At 38.1% G+C, this 21,527-nt stretch overlaps 1 protein-coding gene across 5 annotated transcripts in view; it reads right to left on the bottom strand.

Annotated features, from left to right (window-relative positions):
* The window catches only part of col11a1 (collagen type XI alpha 1 chain), a 314,486-nt gene that overhangs the window by 110,908 nt on the left and 182,051 nt on the right, over positions 1–21,527 (bottom strand). For all 5 annotated transcript variants that reach the window (XM_008109137.3, XM_016993104.2, XM_016993102.2 and 2 more), the window contains 4 exons: positions 14,863–14,916; positions 8,992–9,036; positions 8,787–8,840; positions 8,637–8,681 (listed from right to left, as the gene is read on the bottom strand). In XM_008109137.3, coding sequence (XP_008107344.1) covers positions 8,637–8,681; positions 8,787–8,840; positions 8,992–9,036; positions 14,863–14,916 — 198 coding nt within the window. The remainder of the gene's footprint in view (positions 1–8,636; positions 8,682–8,786; positions 8,841–8,991; positions 9,037–14,862; positions 14,917–21,527) is intronic.

Below are 21,527 nucleotides of genomic sequence, written 5' to 3'. Positions count from 1 at the left end.
CTCAACACCGTCTAAAGTGGTAACTTCTCCAAGTTTTGGGCAGAGACAATTAGGCTCCTGGAGTGAAGGTGTGGCTCTAAAAAGCAACATCTACGTATTCTTGATAGTTACATAGGTAGATCCTATTTGGATATCCATTGCTAAATGGATGTAAATACCATTGGCCATGCTAGATAATGATTCTAGGAGCTATAGCCCAAAGGAGTAACTTATCCAAGATCTAGAAAGCTTTTTGAGATGGCTCCCAGCAGGAGCTGACCTTTGCCCACCTCTTACTAATGAAGGAGCCAGGATGAAAGAAACAGATGGTAAAATACATATCTCCTGTAACAGGAGATGGATGTATGACTGAGAGTGCTACTCAATGTTTTTCATTTATTCTGACTCAATCAATGAAGCCAAGTCTGGAACAAAGCAAGGACATAATGAGCAGTGACAGCTTGAGGCTTCCATGATAGGAACTCACTCTGGGCTTCCCGCCTTTAACTAACTATCCAAGGTTCTAGATCTTCTTCCCAAAATTGATCCCGTACTTTGGATAGCTCCCATATAGTTTAAACTGAAATCCCAGATGGATTCACCACTCCAATAATATGAAAGCTATCAGTCACTACTGAGAGTGAGAGCTCTTCCAGACAGGCCCTATATCCCAGGATTTGTTCCCAGGTTTTCTGCTTTAAAGTGGATTATATGAGTCCACACTGCCAGATAATCTGGGATAAACAGAAACCTGGGATCAGATTCTGGGATATAGGACCTGTCTAGAAGAACTCTGAGAAACTATGTCACATGGGAGAGGCATAGCGGATATGCTCACTGTAGCACATAGGGAAAAAATCATTTTAGCAAGTGTATATAATTTGAAAATTTGAAATAGTACAGAACATATACAGTCACGGTGCTTTTAGTTGCCTTTGTCATTAGTTAAGTGAGCCAGAGAGCAGCCAGGAGCATAGAATAGCTAAGAGAGTAAGGCAACTGTACTAGCTTTGTTGTCTGGCAAGGGCTTCAGGTCAACCTACTATATTTTGTTTTGGTCAGACCTCATCTGGGGTATTGTATTCAGTTCATTTTGAGAAGGCTTTAGAAAAGTTGGAGCAGGTCCAGAGAAAAGCAGCAAGGATGATAACAGAGAAACAATCACATGAGGAAAGGTTGAAGGAACTGGGTTTGTTCCGCTTGGAGAAGAAAAGACTAAGGGGGTGACATGATTGCACTCTTTAAATACCTCAAGGGCTGTCATAGACAGGAAAGGGCAGGCCTGCTCTATGCTAATGGTTTGAAGTTATAGGAGAACAGGTTTTGATTAAATATTAGAAGCAGCTTCTTTACAGTAAGAGAAATCTGGCAATAAAACAAATTCCATAGAAAGGTAGTAAGGTCTACTTTGGACAACTTTAGAAAGAGTGGCCTGCTGGGGATCATTTAGCTGGAGAGCCTTCACTGGTGGTTGGATGTGATGTCCCCAAAGAAAACGTCCAACTCTATGATTCTATGATTTCATAATCCTATAAGTTTTGCTTGCAGTCTACATGCATACAACCATATCTGATTCCTTTCACAAAGAAAAATGGCACTAAATACATTTTCTACACATATTGAGCAAAACTATGTGAAAATCGATCTGGTGTCTTGTTCTCACAATCGGGGAGGAAATTGCTTAAGGATGCTGGAGAATCCTGCCACATTGGTTTGACTCACTCTGACTTGGCCATAAATAAGACATTAGTCAAACTTCTTCATACAACAACAAAGAGAACTATATGAAAGCAATGCTTTGTTGCATATAGTCTGAAAACAGCAGCTAGGCCCAGAGGGAACCAAACAGAAAGTACAAAGTAGATTCAGCAGCAGGAAGCTAATAACAGAGGTATCATAGATAAGAACTGAGTTTCAGCTAGAGAAGAACTTCCTCAATCTAGCATCATCTCTAACATCTAAAAGAAGAGATGTGAGTCAGAGATTGACCATGAGTCAAATATCTAATTTGAAGGCAGTAAATGAAAGGTGAGGAGCACACATTAGTTAAAATGGTGGAAGGGGAAAATAAATTATAAGAGAGATACACAGATTTGGAAAAAAGAGAAAAGAAACATGGAAATAAGTATGACTTGCAAGCTTAATGCTATACAAGAGAACTTAGAGGAAGAACAATTACAGCATACAGCAAATACAGCTTGACTAACAAACCAAAACAAAATCTGTAAATCCATGGAGGAAGCAAAGTCTGAAACCATGAAAGAAATGGAAAAGATGCTTTTAAAGCAATGTTTCAAAGGGAGAAGTAGAAAAAGGCTTGTTGGAAATTGAAAATTGGACACAGTATTCCAGTTGTGGTCTGACCAAGGCAGAATAGAGGGGGAGCAGGACTTCCCTGGATCTAGACGCTATTCCCCTATTGATGCAGGCCAGAATCCCGTTGGCTTTTTTAGCTGCTGCATCACATTGTTGGCTCATGTTTAACTTGTTGTCCACGAGGACTCCAAGGTCTTTTTTTGACAGCAGTGTGTGCGAAAAAGACCTTGGAGTCCTCGTGGACAACAAGTTAAACATGAGCCAACAATGTGATGCAGCAGCTAAAAAAGCCAACGGGATTCTGGCCTGCATCAATAGGGGAATAGCGTCTAGATCCAGGGAAGTCCTGCTCCCCCTCTATTCTGCCTTGGTCAGACCACAACTGGAATACTGTGTCCAATTTTGGGCACCACAGTTGAAGGGAGATGTTGACAAGCTGGAAAGCGTCCAGAGGAGGGCGACTAAAATGATTAAGGGTCTGGAGAACAAGCCCTATGAGGAGCGGCTTAAAGAGCTTGGCATGTTTAGCCTGCAGAAGAGAAGGCTGAGAGGAGACATGATAGCCATGTACAAATACGTGAAGGGAAGTCATAGGGAGGAGGGAGCAAGCTTGTTTTCTGCTGCCCTGCAGACTAGGACACGGAACAATGGCTTCAAACTACAGGAAAGGAGATTCCACCTGAACATCAGGAAGAACTTCCTCACTGTGAGGGCTGTTCGACAGTGGAACTCTCTCCCCCGGGCTGTGGTGGAGGCTCCTTCCTTGGAGGCTTTTAAGCAGAGGCTGGATGGCCATCTGTCGGGGGTGCTTTGAATGCGATTTCCTGCTTCTTGGCAGGGGGTTGGACTGGATGGCCCATGAGGTCTCTTCCAACTCTACTATTCTATGATTCTATGAAAAGCAGACAGTGTTCTGTGTTGGACTGTGATCTAAAACAATCACAGCAGAAAATGTATAAGTGGCTTAAGCAGAAAGATAAATTAAACAGGGATGTTGAAAACTTGACATTGAAATTAGAACATGAAACAACAAAGTGCTGTCTCACATGAAATGACCTCAAATTGCAAACCCAGCAGATCAATGCACTGAAAATGACAGGAAAACAGTTAAAATGGGAGAAAAGAAAAGGAGAAGATGGATTTTATTTTGATATAAGTGTCATCCCCCTTGGATTCAATTCTTGTGATACTTAACTTTAACCAGTCTGCTTCACAGCCTGTCTGTTGATGGTTCTTTCAAATGCCAGCCTTTCCCCCCCTGTGCTGCCTATTTTGCAATTCTGTGTCAGTTTTCTTCTCATTTATATGACCAATTGATTTTTGGACTATTAAAATGTATTATTTAGCTTTTATTTTTCATTTGCAAGATCAGTCACAATGCTAGTCATTCTCTCAAATGTTTCTTCAAAGGAAGCAGTATCATTTGCTTCTTCAAAAGAAGAAACAAATAAGTTGTGGTGTTCATTTCATCAAGTTCTTATTTATATCAAACATAATTTCTTTAAGCAATAATGATTCATGAAGAAAGAAGCTACCAGTAGCTCTAGTTATGATGGCTCTGAATTACCTCTACTATCACAGGGTGAGAACAGAGACTATAGATCACAACTGGAAGAGTTCTTTGACCTCCTTGTGGGCCCCTTAAAGGAACTTCATGATTGTTATGTGAGCAGAATGGTATACAACATAGACTTTTGATCTGATATAGCAGCTCACTTCTGTCCTTCCAGTCCTATCATTTTTCCTTCTACTACTTCTTTCATACTTCACATGCCAATGTTATTAGGCATGAAGATCTCAGACATGGTTCTAAATCCAGAATTGATCTAGAACTGGGCACATTTCTGAATGATCAGTTAACAGTGAAGGTTTTATCCATAGCCATATGAAGCAGTGTGGTTGCTACTGGAAATGACTTTTGGACAGTAGGCATTACCGGAACCTTGGGCTTGTTTACCATCTCAGTGACATTTCACATTACATGACTATAGCACTACATTTCCATTTAATTATTATGATGGGAACCTAGATCTGGAGGTTTGAACAGGAGAGGGCTATTTGGAATTTTTTTAAACTTTAAGATTTTCAAATGAGAATTGTCTTTCAACCTCACTGTTACAGCTGGTGAGAACCCAGGAGAGAACCATTTCTGTAGAACCCTCTTCAAAACCTGGCTCAGTTGGCCGCTTCTCTACTCTCTTTTTACCAGCTGGCAAATACTTTCTTATTTAAGCAAGCCTTCAGCTTCTACCTAGCTGGGGTAATGTGCCGGGTATGCTGTTTCTTAATATACAATAGGTTTTTAAGTAATTTTATTCCTACAAATTAATGTTTTAAATTTAAGTGGAATGAGTTTAAAATGTGTTATGGAGTATTTTAGTGATACTGATTTCACATTCATTGTATGCTTTTTGAGATATAAATAACATGAATAAACCAACAGAAAGTATAAAATGATTTGATATGAAAGTTTCTTGTTGGATAATCTGCATCAATTATTACATGTTCCTGCAGGTGCAATGGTAAGCAATCCATATCTGCCACACTAATGATACTGTAAGAACTAGATAATTGGGTTTGGCTCCTTGTATACTTCTATTGAATTAAATCTTTCAATGGACCATTTATTTTTATTAAAAAAAATGTGTTTACTGGAGTGTTGGTTTCTTCCACTTAAAAAAATAAAAAGCCTTTTCTGCTGAACAAGAGGCACTTGTGAATGAAGAAGAAAAAAGACTAATTGGACAGTTGTTTAAGATTTCTTTTCGAAATCAATACAATGGGTAGTTGGCATTCACTGGGATTTGTTTCTAGTGGCAGTTTAGAATACTGCTTTGAATAGTTGTTGAGAATGATGTACTTGATGGAAGATAAGATGTAAATTGCTTTAATAAAAAAGACAAAGAAACAAACAAGTGAGTGTTTGTATGAGTGCAATCATTCTGTGTTAATAGTTCCCTCAATCACAATAAGCTCTGAAATCTTCAGTTGGTGCAGATATGTATTGATGCATATGGAACCAGGCAGGACGGTTAAGATAGCAGACAGAAAGAGAAATGTATTAACCAGGAGAGAAGACAACAGGTTTAGGGAACAGTGGCCAGTAAGCGACTCAGCATATCAGTAAAGAGACTGGGTTAGAAAACAGAGACAGATAGGAGTTGACTTCAAACTTGTTTAAATAAAGCTCCTTTTTATATAAATCCTGCTTTATTCTTCAGAGTAACAAAAGCCACATGAAACAAGGCAAACCTAACAACCTAATTTCTTGGTCATTAAGTCACTAATAAACTTACTACTCAAATTCTGCATTGATACTTTCATATATGCTGGGTCTAATGTAACATGCAATTGCCGATTTATGAAGCACCAAACAAAATGGGTATTCCATAACAGAGGAACTTCTCTTTTGTTCCACCACACAAACCAAATGGAACCCATTCAGAACCTGCCTGCCTCATCCTTCGGTGGAGCAGAACCAGTTTCAGTAACTCTTCAGAAAGTTTTTTTGATCTAACAGACGTTCACAAGCATATCAAGTTATATGCTGAGTCTGCTGAGAAGGCTTTAGTGCTTGTAACTCAGTTATTCCCAACCTTTCAGCCGCCAAGCGTTTTGGACTTCAGCTCCCAGAAACCCCAGCCAGCTTACCAGCTGTTAGGAATTGTGGGAGAGGAAGTCCAAAACATCTGGAGGCCCAAAGGTTGGGAACCACTGTTGTAACCTGAATCATCAGCACATGCTAAATGTGGCCATCTTTCTTAGCTATCCCAGGATGGGTGAAGTATTCTGAGATATGCAAAGTATTTGGCTGTAATTCTATGGATATGCATAACTATGAGTATTTCTTCTAGCATCACAAAGTATCTACAGATACCACAAGCTGTTGAATACTAAATGCTACTAGGTGATTATGCATATATTGCAATTGTTAAGAGAGTCCAATCTGTGCTACACTGTGGTTGTGACAAGAAAAAGGCATCACTTGCCTATGGTTTAATTCTGTAGCTGTTACTCTTCTGTGACAACTACTCAGCAATTCAATTCAATTAATTAAAATATTGTAATTGGATAAATGGGAACTCTTTTACTTGGCAGATTTATATTTATTTGCTTTTTAAATATGTTAAAAATAGCAATTAGTACTTCTTCCTGTGAGAAGAGAGAGAATTCTTTTATAAGACAATGCCTCCCTGCTGGGGCACAGGTGTTCATCTTCTAAAAGCAAAGTATTTTTCCCCATATTAATGCAGGCATTAGCCCCATTGTGTGCAGTAAGGCATACTTCCAGGTACATATGCATAGAACTGGAGTTTTAATAGATCAATTTATCAACAGCCCATACTATATACTAATTACAGTACATGTGTGTGTGTGAGGATATAGTGTGAGGGTCAGGGATCAATTTTTCAGTCCCCTTAGATGCCCCTGACTAAATGCACAAAAATACCTTCCTTCTCCTTTGCTTCCTCTTCTAAACAGGGATTGAAAGTGAAATAATTTTGTGCTGCCAAAGGCTTTCATGACTGGAATCACTGGGTTGCTGTGAGTCTTTCAGGTTGTATGTCTCCTGACATTTCACCTGCATTTGTGGCTGGCAACTTCAGAGGTTCTCAAGATGACAGCCACAGATGCAAGAGAAACATCAGGAAAGAATGCTGCTGAAATATATATATTTTTGAAGTCAAAAATCAGAAACTCCTCAAAGCACAGCAGACAAAAAACCAGTACAAGAAAACCGCACTACAAACTAGAGCTGACAGCTGGCACAACAAAACATTGCATGGAAAGTTCCGTGACAAAATTGAAGGAAAAGCTGATAAGGAGAAGACCTGGCTATGGCTCATGAATGGGACACTGAAGAAGGAGACAGAAGGCCTGATCCTTGCAACCCAGGAGCAGGCCATCAGAACAAATGGCCAAGATCGAAAAATCAGCTGATGACCCAAAATGCAGACTGTGCAAGGAAACCGACGAAACCATTGATCATATCCTCAGCTGCTGTAAGAAAGTCACACAGACAGACTACAAACAGAGGCACAACTATGTGGCCCAAATGATTCATTGAGCTGCCCAAAATTGGATACAGTATTCCAAATGAGATCTAATCAAAGCAGAATACAAAGACACCATGACTTCCCTCGATCTAGACTCTATACTCCTTTAATGCAGCCCCAAATCCCATTGGCTTCTTTAGCTGTTACATCTGTAGAACTTTAATCTTATGTTAAGCCTTACGTTAACTGTCTCATGTTCTACTTGTTGTCCACGAAGACTCCAAGATCTTTCTCACACAGGCGGTTGTCAAGCCAGGCGTCAACCATTCTATATCTTTGCAATTCAATTTTATCTACTTAAGTGTAGCATCTTACATTTGTCCTTGTTGAAATTCATTTTGTTAGTTTTGGCCTAGCTGTTTAATCTTTTTGACATCCAGAAAGTGAGTGATCCAGGAGGCGGGCTGCTTCCTAGAAGCCCCGCCCCTCAGCTCTCTCTTTCAGTGGGAGGGGGCAAAGCCATTTCCCTCCCCCAGCTGCGCGGTGGGGGAAAATTTATTCAAAGCACCAAGTCATTAATTAAAATGTTGAACAGAATTAGGCCCAGGACTAAATCCTGTGGCACTCCACTAGTCACTTCTTTCCAGGATGAAGAGGAACCATTGGTGAGGACCCTTTGGGTTCAGAAACTTAACCAATTACAGATCCACCTAATCGTAGTATTGCGTAACCTACATTTGACTATTTTGCTTGCAAGAAGATCATGAGGGACTTTGATGAAGGCCTTATTGAAATCAAGATATGCTATGTCCATAGCATTCCCTTCATCTACCAAGCTTGTAACTCTATTGAAAAAAGAGATAAGATTAGTCTGGCATGGCTAGTTCTTGAGAAATCCATGTTGACCTTTAGTAATCACAGCATTCCTTTCTAAGTGATTGCAGACCTACTCCTTAATGATTTCCTCCAGAATCTTTCCAGGTATTGATATCAGGCTGACTGGATGGTAATGATTTGGGTCCTCTTTTTTCCCTTTTTGAAAATACAGACAACATTTGCCCTCCTCCAGTCTGCTGGAACTTATCCTGTTCTCCAAGAATTCTCAAAGATTATTGTCAGTGGTGATTATCCTATGTTAAAGGGTTGGAAGATGAAATGACATTTCATAAAACTTAAAACAGGCTTATAGGAAAACAGTTGCATGAAAATAAAATACTCTCGATGTTTGCTCTTGATTCTGTGTGATCATTATTCCAACCACAAAAGGCTAAGTAAGAAAGGTTCACAAACCAGAAAGGGCAAAAACATGAGGAAAACATGAAATATAAATTGCTCTTAACATACCCTTTCACCTGGTGGGCCAGGAGGTCCATCATTGCCAGCAGTGCCCTGAAAAATATCAATTTATTCAGAGATTACATGTATACTTCCATTAGAAGAAAATGTGCCAATAAAACTGACACTGGAACAGATTCTAAGATTCTGCCAAATTACCTTTGGACCAGGTTTTCCAGTTGGGCCTCTTGGACCTCTTGATCCACGTGGTCCCTGTTGAGCAATAGAAGACATGTGCCTGATTGCGCTTAGTGTTCATTGCATTCACTGAGCATTACATGCATAAACAAACTGCCATTCAATTGATATGGAAATCATTATGATAATGTTAAAAGAGTGATGGGCAGAAATACACAATACATACTGTTGGTCCTCGTTGTCCTCTAGGGCCTGGTTTGCCATGCAAGCCCTGGAACAGAAAGTTCATTCAAATTAATTATAGCATGAGGGTGTGCTGCTTCAGAAGACTGCTAGGATCAAAAGCTCTATGCTATATCTGACTACCTGCTTTGCATTCAGGTTTTGATAACTAGCTTATACAAATATTGGTCACTTTTCTTGAAAATGCAGAACTACTTCTTGTATGGAAAATGTAAGGAGTTCTCATTCCATGGCTATTTCTTAAGGCTTATAAGGAAGCAAGCTGCAGTTAGAAAAGATAGAGATGAACACAGCTTAATCCTTCTCCCTGCAACTCATCCATCCATCCATTCCCCATTCCCTATTATTTTTTTGCTAAGATCAGAAATTAGCATGGCAAGAAGAAGCAAGAGGACAATGGCACTCCCTTCCTACATAATTCTTCTCTCCTTTCAAATGTCTTCAATGCAACTGAGAGTGCGAGCTCATTATGTGTATAGCCTTCCCCAACCTGATCTCCTTCACATGAAGAACTGTGTTGGCCCTTTTGCGATATGGCTTTTCATAACTCGTCTCATTATATTTGCAAAAAATGTACTACATCTGCACAATTTGTACTGGTAAGGTAGCTTAAATTTGTCCAATTTCTCCTTAGCGTTGTAAAACTCTGCCTTCTTGCCCATTATTCTGGACTTTGAGGTTTGGTCCCTCTGCTCAAAATATGCTCCCTGTTCTACATTTTAAAGCCTAGTCCTTGAGAAGCATGAGTTAATCCCACTATTGACACTGAAACTAAATTTCCTTATGCCTAAAATCAAACCCCATTAAATCCAAATCAGCAACATTGTGAAACCTGGCAATTTTTCCTGTCCTGCTATTCCTTTAGTAACAATAATGACAAAGCAAGAAATTTACTTTTCAAATCTCCAGTGGTTAGTGGGTTTTATCTCAGCGGGAAAGCATATATGCCCTAGGTTTATTTGCTACATTTACATCCTACCTTCTTCACTAAGCAGGATCCAAGGCAACTTCATTTGAGCCTTCAATTGAAAGGCATTATCCACCATGCTGAACTCTATGCCGAAAACAGAATCAGCACATTGTAGAACTCCTCTCAAGTTCCTGCTACCATTTAAAGCAGATTCACTATCTCACTGTCCTAACCTGTGGAAGAGTATCTTGCATAAGCAGCACTGCAATGAATGGGAGATACCAGAACACTATATTGTCCTTCATTTCAATAAGGTGTCCATAGGAAAAATGTGCTTGAATGTATTATCCTCAAGATTGTCTGAGAACTACCCAAAACAGCTATGCAGTTAGTCTCAGCCCTAGATCCAGTGAGCCGGGCATCAATTTCAAAGCACTTCATCAGTATAATCCAGTCATGCTCTCCCCATTTCCCCCACTTTAGCCTCTTTTAATCAAGACAGTAACTGCAAATCCATACAGCAAGAAAAACAGAATACTTAAGACCACACACTCTTCTGGAACAAGAAAGAAGAGTTGGAGAGGAGCTTATTTAGAATCTCAAGAAATGCAAATGATAACTGAGAATTACAAATTTTAAAAGCCAATCTTAACTTCTCTGAATAGATGATGCAATGTAATGCCCTGCACTTTATAAAATATCACAGTCTTAGGGACAAGGTAGAGGTGGGAAGTAAAGCCACCTAATATGAGGCAAGGTGGTTTTCTGTTTGACTTTCTGTTTTGGGGAAATTGTACTAAGAATTAATGGCACCCAGGTTAGAGAAGAGATGAGGTCTGTGAAGAGAAAAGATATAAAAGAGAAAAGATGAAGGGAGAAAGTGGGTTTCTATGCAGAGAACAGAAGATGGAAGAATAAATAATGCAACTAAGATTAACGTGAACTATATACGTGGAATAATGTCTTCTTTTCAGGTTATGTTGGTTTGCATGAATTATGCCCATAAGAGATGGGCACCTAGAGGAAACTCTAGGTGAGATGCAAGAGTTTCTATTGGATTAGAGATATGTTTTTCAGTTGGTTAATCAATGAAGCATATTTGCTTTAGAATAATGAAATATCTGTATAAGGGTGCTTCTGGCTATACTTAAAAATGTTATTGGATATATGTATTTGGTAGATTTTCAATTATATTTTAACTGAACTGATTTAATTACTGAATTTTAATTATATTTTACTTAATGATTAGTATTTTTTCTTTTCAATTTGAGTTTATTAATGTTATTCTGTATTGTTTTTGATTTGTTGTTTTTTATTACTATGACATTGAATGCTTGCCTTTTTGTATGTTAAACTACTCTAAGTCCCCTAGGGGAGAGAGGGTGGTCTATAAAGTATTTATTATTAATAATATTTTAATATTTACACTCTTAAGTTTTAAATTAAATTTATTTTATGTTGTCAGCTGCTATGGATCTCAATCATGGGGGAGCAGGATTGTGATGATGATGATGATGATAGCTGCCAAATACAGGGTTGTCTTACTATAAGAAAGTAAGCATTATTTGTCTTATCATAAGGAAGGAAGAATCATCATTCAAAATGTCAGTATTGTAATGTTAAAGGAGAAATGTGGGTTGTTGTTATAACCTGATTGAGTAGATATGGATGGGCTGTATATGTCCATTAGAGAAAAATCGCATATTTTTAAAGGATTGGAAGTTTCTAAATATTTATTGGTGAAAAAAAAATGAGATTAACAAGTTGACTCTAGTTTTTAACAAGTTATTTTGCAGAAACATGAGGCTAGTATGTTACTAGGGATTTTGAACAAGGAAGTAGCAGTATATAATAACAACAACAACAACAACAACAACCTATCAACAATCTTACAAAAAACAAACCTCGGCTATCAAAAATCTAAGTAATCTCACAAAATTTCACATCTGATGTATATGGATGACCTGAAGCTTTACAGGAAAACTGAAACTGAAATCGAGTCTCTGACTAACACTGTCCGAATCTTTAGCGCTGATATCAGCATGGAGTTTGGTTTGGAAAAATGTTCAACAGTGGCACTGAAGAAGGGAAAAAATCATTGAAAGTGAGGACATAAATATGCCTAATGGCCAGAAGATAAAGTGTTACCAGCCAGAGGCCTATAAGTATCTGGGTATATTGCAGCTGGACAACATCAAACATGAACGGGCAAAAACTGTGGTCAGCAAAGAATACGCTCAAAGGGTCAGAAAAATTCTCAAAAGCAAGCTCAATGGAGGCAACACCATCAAGGCCATAAACACCTGGGCCATACCTGTCATAAGATATACTGCTGACATTATAAATTGGACACAGGCAGAACTGGACAAATTGGACAGAAAACAAGAAAACTCATGACCATTCATCATTCACTTCATCCTCGCAGTGATGTTGATCTAGAAGATCTAGTGACAGAGGACTTTTACAAGTAAAACAAGCAGTCAAAGAAGAAGAACATGCCCTGGCAGAATATGTAAAGGAAAGTGATGAACCTGCTTTGATTGAAGTCAAAAATCAGAAACTCCTCAAAATACAGCAGACAAAAAATCAGTACAAGAAAACTTCACTACGAACTAGAGCTGACAGCTGGCACAACAAAGCATTGCATGGACAGTTCCCTGACACAAGTTGAAGGAAAGGTTGATAAGGAAAAGACCTGGCTATGGCTCACAAATGGGACACTGAAGAAAGAGACAGAAGGCCTGATTCTTGCAGCCCAGGAGCAAGCCATCAGAACAAAATGCAACTAAGGCCAAGATTAAAAAATCATCCAGTGACCCAAAATGCAGATTGTGCAAGGAAGCTGACGAAACTATTGATCATATCCTCAGCTGCTGTAAGAAAATCGCACAGACAGACTACAAACAGAGGCATAACTAAGTGGCCCAAATGATTCATTGGAACTTATGCAATAAGTACCACCTGCCAGCAGTAAAGAACTGGTAGGATCACAAACCTGCAAAGGTAATGGAAAATGAACATGCAAAAATACTATGGGACTTCCAAATCCAAACTGACAAAGTTTTGGAACACAACACACCAGACCTCACGGTTGTGGAAAAGAAAAATGTTTGGATTATTGACTTCACCATACCAGGTGACAGTTGAACTGACGAAAAACAACAGGAAAAACTCAGCCGTTATCAGGACCTCAATATCGAACTGCAAAGGCTCTGGCATAAACCAGTACAGGTGGTCCCGGTGATGATCGGCACTCTGGGTGCCATGCCAAAAGATCTCAGCCGGCATTTGGAAACAATAGACATTGACAAAATCATGATCTGCCAACTGCAAAAGGCCACCCTACTGGGATCAGGCCTAAACACCTGGGAAGTGTTCGACTTGTTATTTTGTAATAAGAAATATAGCATATATATCTTGTTTGCTGTGTCATACTATTATAATAGTAATAATAATAACTTTATTATTGTATCCCGCCCCATCTCCCCGAGGTGACTCAGGGCAGCTCACAATAAAAATATATTTGTTATAATCTGAGAAGTAAAAATTTTACATACTATACCACGAGGAAAGTCAAAAGTTTATGCATTCTTTTTCTAACCTGTTTTTCTTATTCTATTTTTTCTTTTTGTCATATATTTTTTCTATTAAAGTAAAGAAAACCTTTTAATATAATAAAGATACTAATAAATAAAGGAAAGTTCCTGTTGATCTTGTGTGAGATGCTTTGCTAGCCTTTCTGGCGAGGAAGAAGGTGTTTTTAATAAATAAAAGGATGATGTGAACATCATTTAGCACTCCCAGTTCTGAGATTTGGAAAAAGAGTCATGCATGCAGCTCAGCTAAAATCATTCTTGGAGAAAATGAATACAGTTAAGAACCTTCCAAGGATGCTGGAAATACAATTACCTCACATTAATTTCATATCTGAAGTGATGAATCTGCAGACATACTTTTGATTTAACTAAAACTGAGTGAGGGCAGAATAATGATAGACATTATTTCAGTTTTTTAATAGCACACTAAGCTACCATCAAGCACAATTTTCAAGTCATCTTTTTTCCCCTTTGATGACTTCATCCTATTTCTACCACAAGTGATCAGCCACATCCAGTTGAGCTTTATGGATAGCGATGCAGTGACCTTCTAGCACTTGCCGACTCTGCATTATATATTCCACCTACCCAAACCAGATAAACAAAGCAGCTCCATCTTGACTTTTTACTGCCATTTAAATATGTATTCTTTTGCATACTTGCTTTAATTTTCCTATTACTCTCTATGTGTGTGTATGTGTTAAATAAAATAGTGCTGGTAAATTAGAATGAATAAAAAATTCAAGAGAAATCCCCCTGAGACGAAGCTGCAGACTTGTTTGATAATTCAATTCAAACAAGGGAAGTGCTGCTAGTTCTTAACTACAATTGCCTCCGCTGCCTCCTACTCCTCTCCGTCCTCCTCTTCCTCTGGTTTCTTACCAATATTCACTTACTGGAAATAGATCTGTGTCGGTGATTAAAAAACCAATGTACAATGTGAAATTATGATGAGAATACAGTTTGTCACAAGTGAGTCTTTCTGACCAAGGCACTGGACCATGAACTCACCATCATAGATATACCACAACATATATAACTTTCAAAGATATGTATTTCATTGACACTGAAATACATGTGGGGAGATGTGTAGGCTTTCCTTCCTTTGCTGCACTGAAATATGCACCATCTCCTCTTCTGAAACCCCCAAACCCGGTTTAGTAAGCTAGGAAACCCTCCAGACCTCAATGTCAGGGAGCTACATGAAGGAGGCAAAACAGCTCCTCAGAACAATGCTGGATTCAGGTCACTATGTAATGGACATCCACTGAGTTTGCTGATGCTTTGAATTGACTAGCAGTGTGATCTTCCTATTCATAAGCCACATTATGAAGAATGCATATCATACCCTTGCACCTTTCTCTCCATTGGCACCTGGAAATCCTGGGAAACCTGTGGAGCCCTGTAGGAAAAACACAAACATTTAGGTTACTGAAAATTAAATAACTAGATAGTAACAGACATTCCATATATCATTTATTCACTACAGATTATAATATGGGTGATCACATTTTTGGTGGATTTATTAACTACTTGGCCAATGGCAAAACATTTTATACTGCACCAGCAATTACATCAGGAAAAACATGTTTAATTGGGAGACATCATAGAATCATAGAAAAGTAGAGTTGGAAGAGACCTCATGGGCCATCCAGTCCAACCGCCCGCTAAGAAGCAGGAAATTACATTCAAAGCACCCCTGACAGATGGCCATCCAGCCTCTGCTTAAAAGCCTCCAAAGAAGGAGCCTCCACCACAGCCCATTTTTGTAAAAGTCCTAACAGAAAACACAGGGACAAGGCTTCTGTTGAGTCAGATGATTGATCCATTTAACTCCACAGAGTCCATTTTGACTGGCAGAACTTTTCTGGGTATCCAACAAGGGCTACTTTATAGCTATACCTGGAAATGCCAGGAGTTGAAACAAGGGTCTTGCCTATGCAAAACACATGCACAGCCACTGATGTTCATGTAAGTTGTACAGAGTGCATTACATTATTTCATATATTAACCTGACTGGACAACACACTTATCTGTATGAAAATCATTATTGGCAATTGGCGTCTTGTTAACTTACCATAGTTCTTCAAGTCCAGAATGCAATAAAAACATTAACAATGGAATCATTTAAATACATCTATATCTTGGGTATTGCCAGTAAAGAAAAGTCAATGAATCAAAGATCAGCAACAGAGAAAAATCATATATAGAGTACAAATATATACTTATGGTCTGTACAACAGATAGCAACCAACGAGGATAAATTGTAACAATATGTATAAAAAAAATCAAAAGGGTGAGGCAAAAAGTGGTAAAATTATAATGTATGAAACTGCCATACTAAATTGATTCATTCAACCCAACACTGGCTGCTCCACAGGCGGGGAAAGTGTGATCCTCTGGATACTATTAATGAGAATGCAACTCTCATATGTTTTAGCTAGCACAGACAGTGGTACTTTCACCCTTTGCTTGGTCTGCCTTTTATTTGCAGGAAGATGATACATTTTTAATTACTCATGATTATAACCAAAAAGTAAAGGAGTACACAAGTGCCTCTGGGCTTGAGGAGTATCCCTATAAAGTTCCTCCAACCCTACTCATCCCTCTTTGGTCATTTTTTGCTGGAAAGACTGTCCTCTACTTTGCTCCTGATACCTGGCACTTAACTTTACAGAGATAATGAAATCTATTTCCAGGTGCCAGTTTTGTGTTAATTCCAATACTCACAATGCAAGAAATAGAAAGGAAAAGAAGCTGAATTGTCTGTATCTTTCATTATGTATGAACCTTTAAATTTTAAACTTGGATTTATTTGTTTTTGTGTAGGCCCTGAAGGTGACAGTTGAACTATGCATAAGGGAAAATATGTTGGGCCTGTTCCAAAATAAAAAAAACAGCCATTCACTGACCACTGGGATATTTATTCCCCCCCCCCCAAAAAAATCCATTTTTTCTTGTGAATCCCATGTTAATGGTAAAGTGAATCTTCTCTGAATATAATTCTGAAGCCGAAAGAGCTCCCCATGATACTGGTAGTGCTTAATGCAACAGTTCAGCACCGTGAACAGCTCCTTTTCACTCTTCTACCACCCCAAATGTATATATGTCTGTCCACTGAGGCATGCCACTGACAGAGTAGATTAAGTCTCTGTAAAACCTTCTTCCCAGTCAGTCAACTAGACTCCTTGTTTTGTTATTCTATGTTTTGTTATGCTAAAACCAGTAGTATTCTCATTTGAGAACTACTTAAAATATTGTTACAATATCAAATAAATATTTGGGATGAGATGTACTTTATCTGTTAAATGTTGGATTGCTGTTGTTGAATGCTTTTAAGTCATTTCTGACTTATGGCAAACTTATCATGGAATTTTCTGGGGCTCTGTGTATGAGACTTGTCCGAGATCACCCAAAGGGTTTCCATGACCAAGCAGTGAACTGAACCATGCCTTCCAGAGTTGTATTCCAGTACTAGATATTATTTGAAGAGAACAAGCACTTATAGTCATGGGAAAGAGTAGGATTAGAGAAATATATTTTCCTCTGCTACTCTTAAAGAGTATGGTCTGTATTCTGGCTAATGCAACAATCATCAGCATTCAATTTTTGTTACTAATGTAGGGTATAGTGGGTGATAAAAAGCAGGCATTTGAACAGTTATTATCTTACAAAAATTTTGTTCTCAGTGAATATAGCCCATAGACCATATGTTCCTTACTTCTGATGAAAGAGGAGGATAAGCAACGTAAGGTTTATTGAAAAACAAAGTTGCCCATAGGATTAAGAACCAAAGGGGAAAGTATAGTATGTATCAGTGATCCTGTGAATCTCCAAGTATTTATTACTTTTGTTCCCAAATTATTGTCCATTGTCTGGATTGGCTACAGCTTTAGGGGGTTGAAATCCAAAACTAGAGGAGCAAAGTGTAAAAAACATTAATATATGTAATACAATCTAATATAACAGTCAGAGGTGGTCTAAGGGCCCTTCCACACAGCCCAATATCCCAGAATATCAAGGCAGAAAATCCCATATTATCTGAGTGTGGATTCAGATAACCCAGTTCAAAGCAGGTATTTCGGGATTTTCTGCCTCGATATTCTAGGATATAGGTCTGTGTGGAAGGGCCACAAGACATTTCAATGATCGAGATGCATCATCATCATCATCTCAGCAAGCAGAAAATCCCAGAAACAATTCCCTCTATTCCTGATCTTAAAAAAAAATCACAACAATAATTGATGTAATCATTTCCACATATATATTTAAAAGACTCTAGAGGTCTTAGATAATTGATTTAACAGTACTTTCTGATTAGAACAGAAATGATTGTAAGCCTTGTTATTTAGATATTTTAGAAGGTCATACAGTTATAAAAATACATAACTTTTCTGAAGTGTTTTTAAAAAAGAAAAAAAATGAATATATGACAATGTAATACAGTGAATTCTCACGTATATAATACTAATTTACTAATAAAGGGAATTGATTTCAATGGATATATAGGGCAAAAATTAAAACTAGAACAATATATCCAAAGAACTGAAAAGAATATTGAAAGAGTACTGGATACAAGAAGATACGACAACAAGTTTTGACATCAGATGACAAAAATAATGTATCTGCTTAGCTTTAGAGGACATTTGGAACTTTAAAAAATGTAGATGATGTGTATATAATAATACTTGTGTGGAAGATATGGATGTAACAAAACTATCTATCTATCATCTATCTATCTTTTATTTCTCCAAACAGCTTTCTCTTCTTCGGTGATAAAGCAAATATTTGTATAACTCTAATCTACTAATTAGAGCTCCACAACCCCACCCCCTTTTTATTGTTATCTTTTTGTGAACACTATTATATGCTTCAATTTTTAAAGGTATAATAATATTTTTTTAAGTTTCTTCCAAGGCTGGTGTACTACTCAGCAGAGTGGACAGGGGGATTATGGGAGTGCCTGTCAACCTCTACTTCTACTGCTAACATTTTGCCTTTAACTGTTGGAGCAAAGAGCTGTTCTGGGCCACACTAACATAGCCCTGGTATTGCAGCCAAGCAACAGACTGTGAGGCTTATAGATGAAATCATAGCACAAAACCTGAAGCTTGCAATATAATTTAATGGGCATATACTTTTCAAGGGTTTTCAACACTTTCAAACTTCTTGGAAACATTAAGCCATGAACACTGCCTAATTTCAGTTTTAATGTAATGAAGATTTGGCTTAATAAAATTCATACTGACACTTCAGTTCCAGGGGGGAAGGCCACAGATTTTCTTTGAAGTATGTCGTTTGTGTTCATACTTTGAATAGCGGAAGATCTCTTTGATCTTAAGAAACTGCCTGAGAGTTTTGAAGCAATGGCAGTCAAAAATAAAGAAAAAGAAGATAAAAATCACAGGCGTTTAGGTTAAAAAAGCAGGTGCATCAAAGCCCTATATTTGAAGATGAATATTCTTGATGAATACTTTCCATGACAAAAGCAGTATATCACATTAATACAGACTGTTGCCTTTAAAAAAAAAGGATGAAAAGTTCACCTGAAGAAAATGAAAGGAGATTCATAATAAACATGGACTTCTAATACTTAAATGGAAAGACAAGATAAGCCCCTTTTAAAATTTTACAAAAAAACACTAATAATTTTTTAAAAATCTGTGGTACCTTTCATGCAATGAATTAGCAAACATATCACACAGAACCAGGTAGTTATTCAAGATAGATGTCCTAGCAGATGGGTCTATGATTCCATCTGTATCTATCCATCTATTTTATGTGCTTTAAAGATGTAACACTAACTTCCTTTTAACAGCGGTTAACTAATTAAAAATCTGAACTGAGAATGTGTGGTTCTGCTATCTTTTTCTCTTTGAAGTGTTTTTCTTTCTTCCCCCACAGGAGGAACTGTGATTAAGGTTAGTGTTCACCAAGGTCTAAAGCACAAATGAATCTACCTCTCAGATTCTCCTCTTCAATATCACAAAAATTATAGCAGAATGTCCTGGAGGATTGACAACATTCTTACAGATTTAAATGATCAAGAATGTATCCAAAATGTTGTAGAGCAGTGGTTCTCCACCTGTGGGTCCCCAGGTGTTTTGGCCTACAACTCCCAGATCTCCCAGCCAGTTTACCAGCTGTTAGGATTTCTGGGAGTTGATGGCTAAAACATCTGGGGCCCATAGGTTGAGAACCACAGTTGTAGATGATCTGAGTATAAAGTTCTATTACACCTGGCCCGCCACACATGCAGCTTTGATTATTATAGGTTCAGGGAGTGAAGCAATAGTGATATCAGTCACTCATCCTCCCAAGGTCTACTGATTTGTAGACTTGGTGGTAAGGGGTGCCAACAGCCATCACTACTGCTCTGCTTACTGCAGCTTCAGTGGAGTAGGACAGTAGTTATTTCAGCTGTCCCTTCCCCAAATCTCCTATTTTATAGGCTGGAAGGAGGTTGGTATAATCATTGCCACTGCTCTGCTCTTCACAGTTTCCATCACCAACTCCCTGCCCAAGTTGGCTGCTTCCTAGATTTTTGTGGGTGCAGTGGTTGGTGACAGCCACCATCGCTGCTCTTGACCCCACAGCTTCAGGGTGCCAGCAGTGGAAATCTCAGTCACCAGTTCGTAGACTTTGGGTGGGTGGTTTGGAGTTAGCCATGGTTTATCCCCTTTGGTGGAGATTTTACACTCTTAATCCCCACAAATATGGAGGGTCCATTGTATTTCATGCTTTTGGATGTCATCTCTGAAACATTCAGCACGAAAAACTATTTAAAATGTGTTTTATATATATATATATATATATATATATATATATATATATATATATATATATTGTGACTAAACTTCTAGGTTCCTATTTGATGATGCTTATGACAGGAATGGGACTTTATCAGAGTCAAGCAGGCCATGTTATTTCCACAGGGGAACACAAAGGACCACATCTTATGGAGGAGGAATAGTATATATTCATACATATCCTTGTTTACGTATGGGAATTCCAACTTAGTTCAGTTGGTTGCCAATAGTCATTCCATATTTTAATGTTTTTAACTTCTCGTCAATTTATGTGGCAAATGTTTGGGAAGTATAATAACTTGTTTACTCAAAGTGTTAATTTTTTAATTTTTGTTTCTTTGGGTTTAGTTATCATAAATTTTATATTGTGATATTTATTGTTTTTGATTTTATATGCTGTTTGTATATATGTGGTTTATATACTGTAAACCACCCTGAGTTCCCTCGGGGAGATAGGGTGGGGTACAAATAAGCTATTATTATCTTTTGACTATGGCAGCATATCTACTTTGTTTTATGCCCCCATCTCAGCAAAAGCCATTATACAACATTTTAAAAATACTACACTTTGCATACCTCTGGCTTACTGGGACAATACCAGAAAATGTAGATTGCCCATTCTAATTTAGCATTTTTGCATGTGTGTGTTCCATCCCCTGGTTTCCCTACAAATCATACAAATCTGTCACCCTTTTACAAAGGGATGACTCCCAAATGCAATGGTACAAGCACATATTGTTGCTTCAGGAGTACAGTACAGTGTGCAAGATTCAACTTAAACAGGCATCTTTCCCAAGAAACAAATTTAAATGCTAAACGAGAATGGGCAGTCTTCAAATTTTTTCTTTCTTTTCTATCATTCTAATGGGATCTGTCCCTATGGAAGCCAATGTGCTTTCTACACAAATAAAAGTTCAAATGTAGCAGCCTCCTCTCCCTTTTAATCTATGCTTATTTTTCTAGACTTGTAAGGTAAACATACTTAAAAACTAGAAATGAAAAAGAGGCCCAATGAATCTACTATAAGACAGAAAAAATACTGCCCCCTGGTGGGTGCTGCAGTGATCCAGGGGGGCAGTGATGGCTACAGGTGCATTTGCCATATGCATTAATACATATATCTTTCTGTTTAATTGCTATTAAAATTAAAAAAGTAATTTCCAGGAGGTGCTGAGTAATGTTTTTTCTGGAAAGGGGGCGGTAG

The sequence above is a fragment of the Anolis carolinensis genome, chromosome 4, assembly GCF_035594765.1.
Source record: "Anolis carolinensis isolate JA03-04 chromosome 4, rAnoCar3.1.pri, whole genome shotgun sequence".
NCBI classification, from domain to species: domain Eukaryota; kingdom Metazoa; phylum Chordata; class Lepidosauria; order Squamata; family Dactyloidae; genus Anolis; species Anolis carolinensis.
The sequence above is the reverse complement of the archived record's forward strand: the minus strand, read 5'-3'. Positions and strand labels throughout refer to the sequence as shown.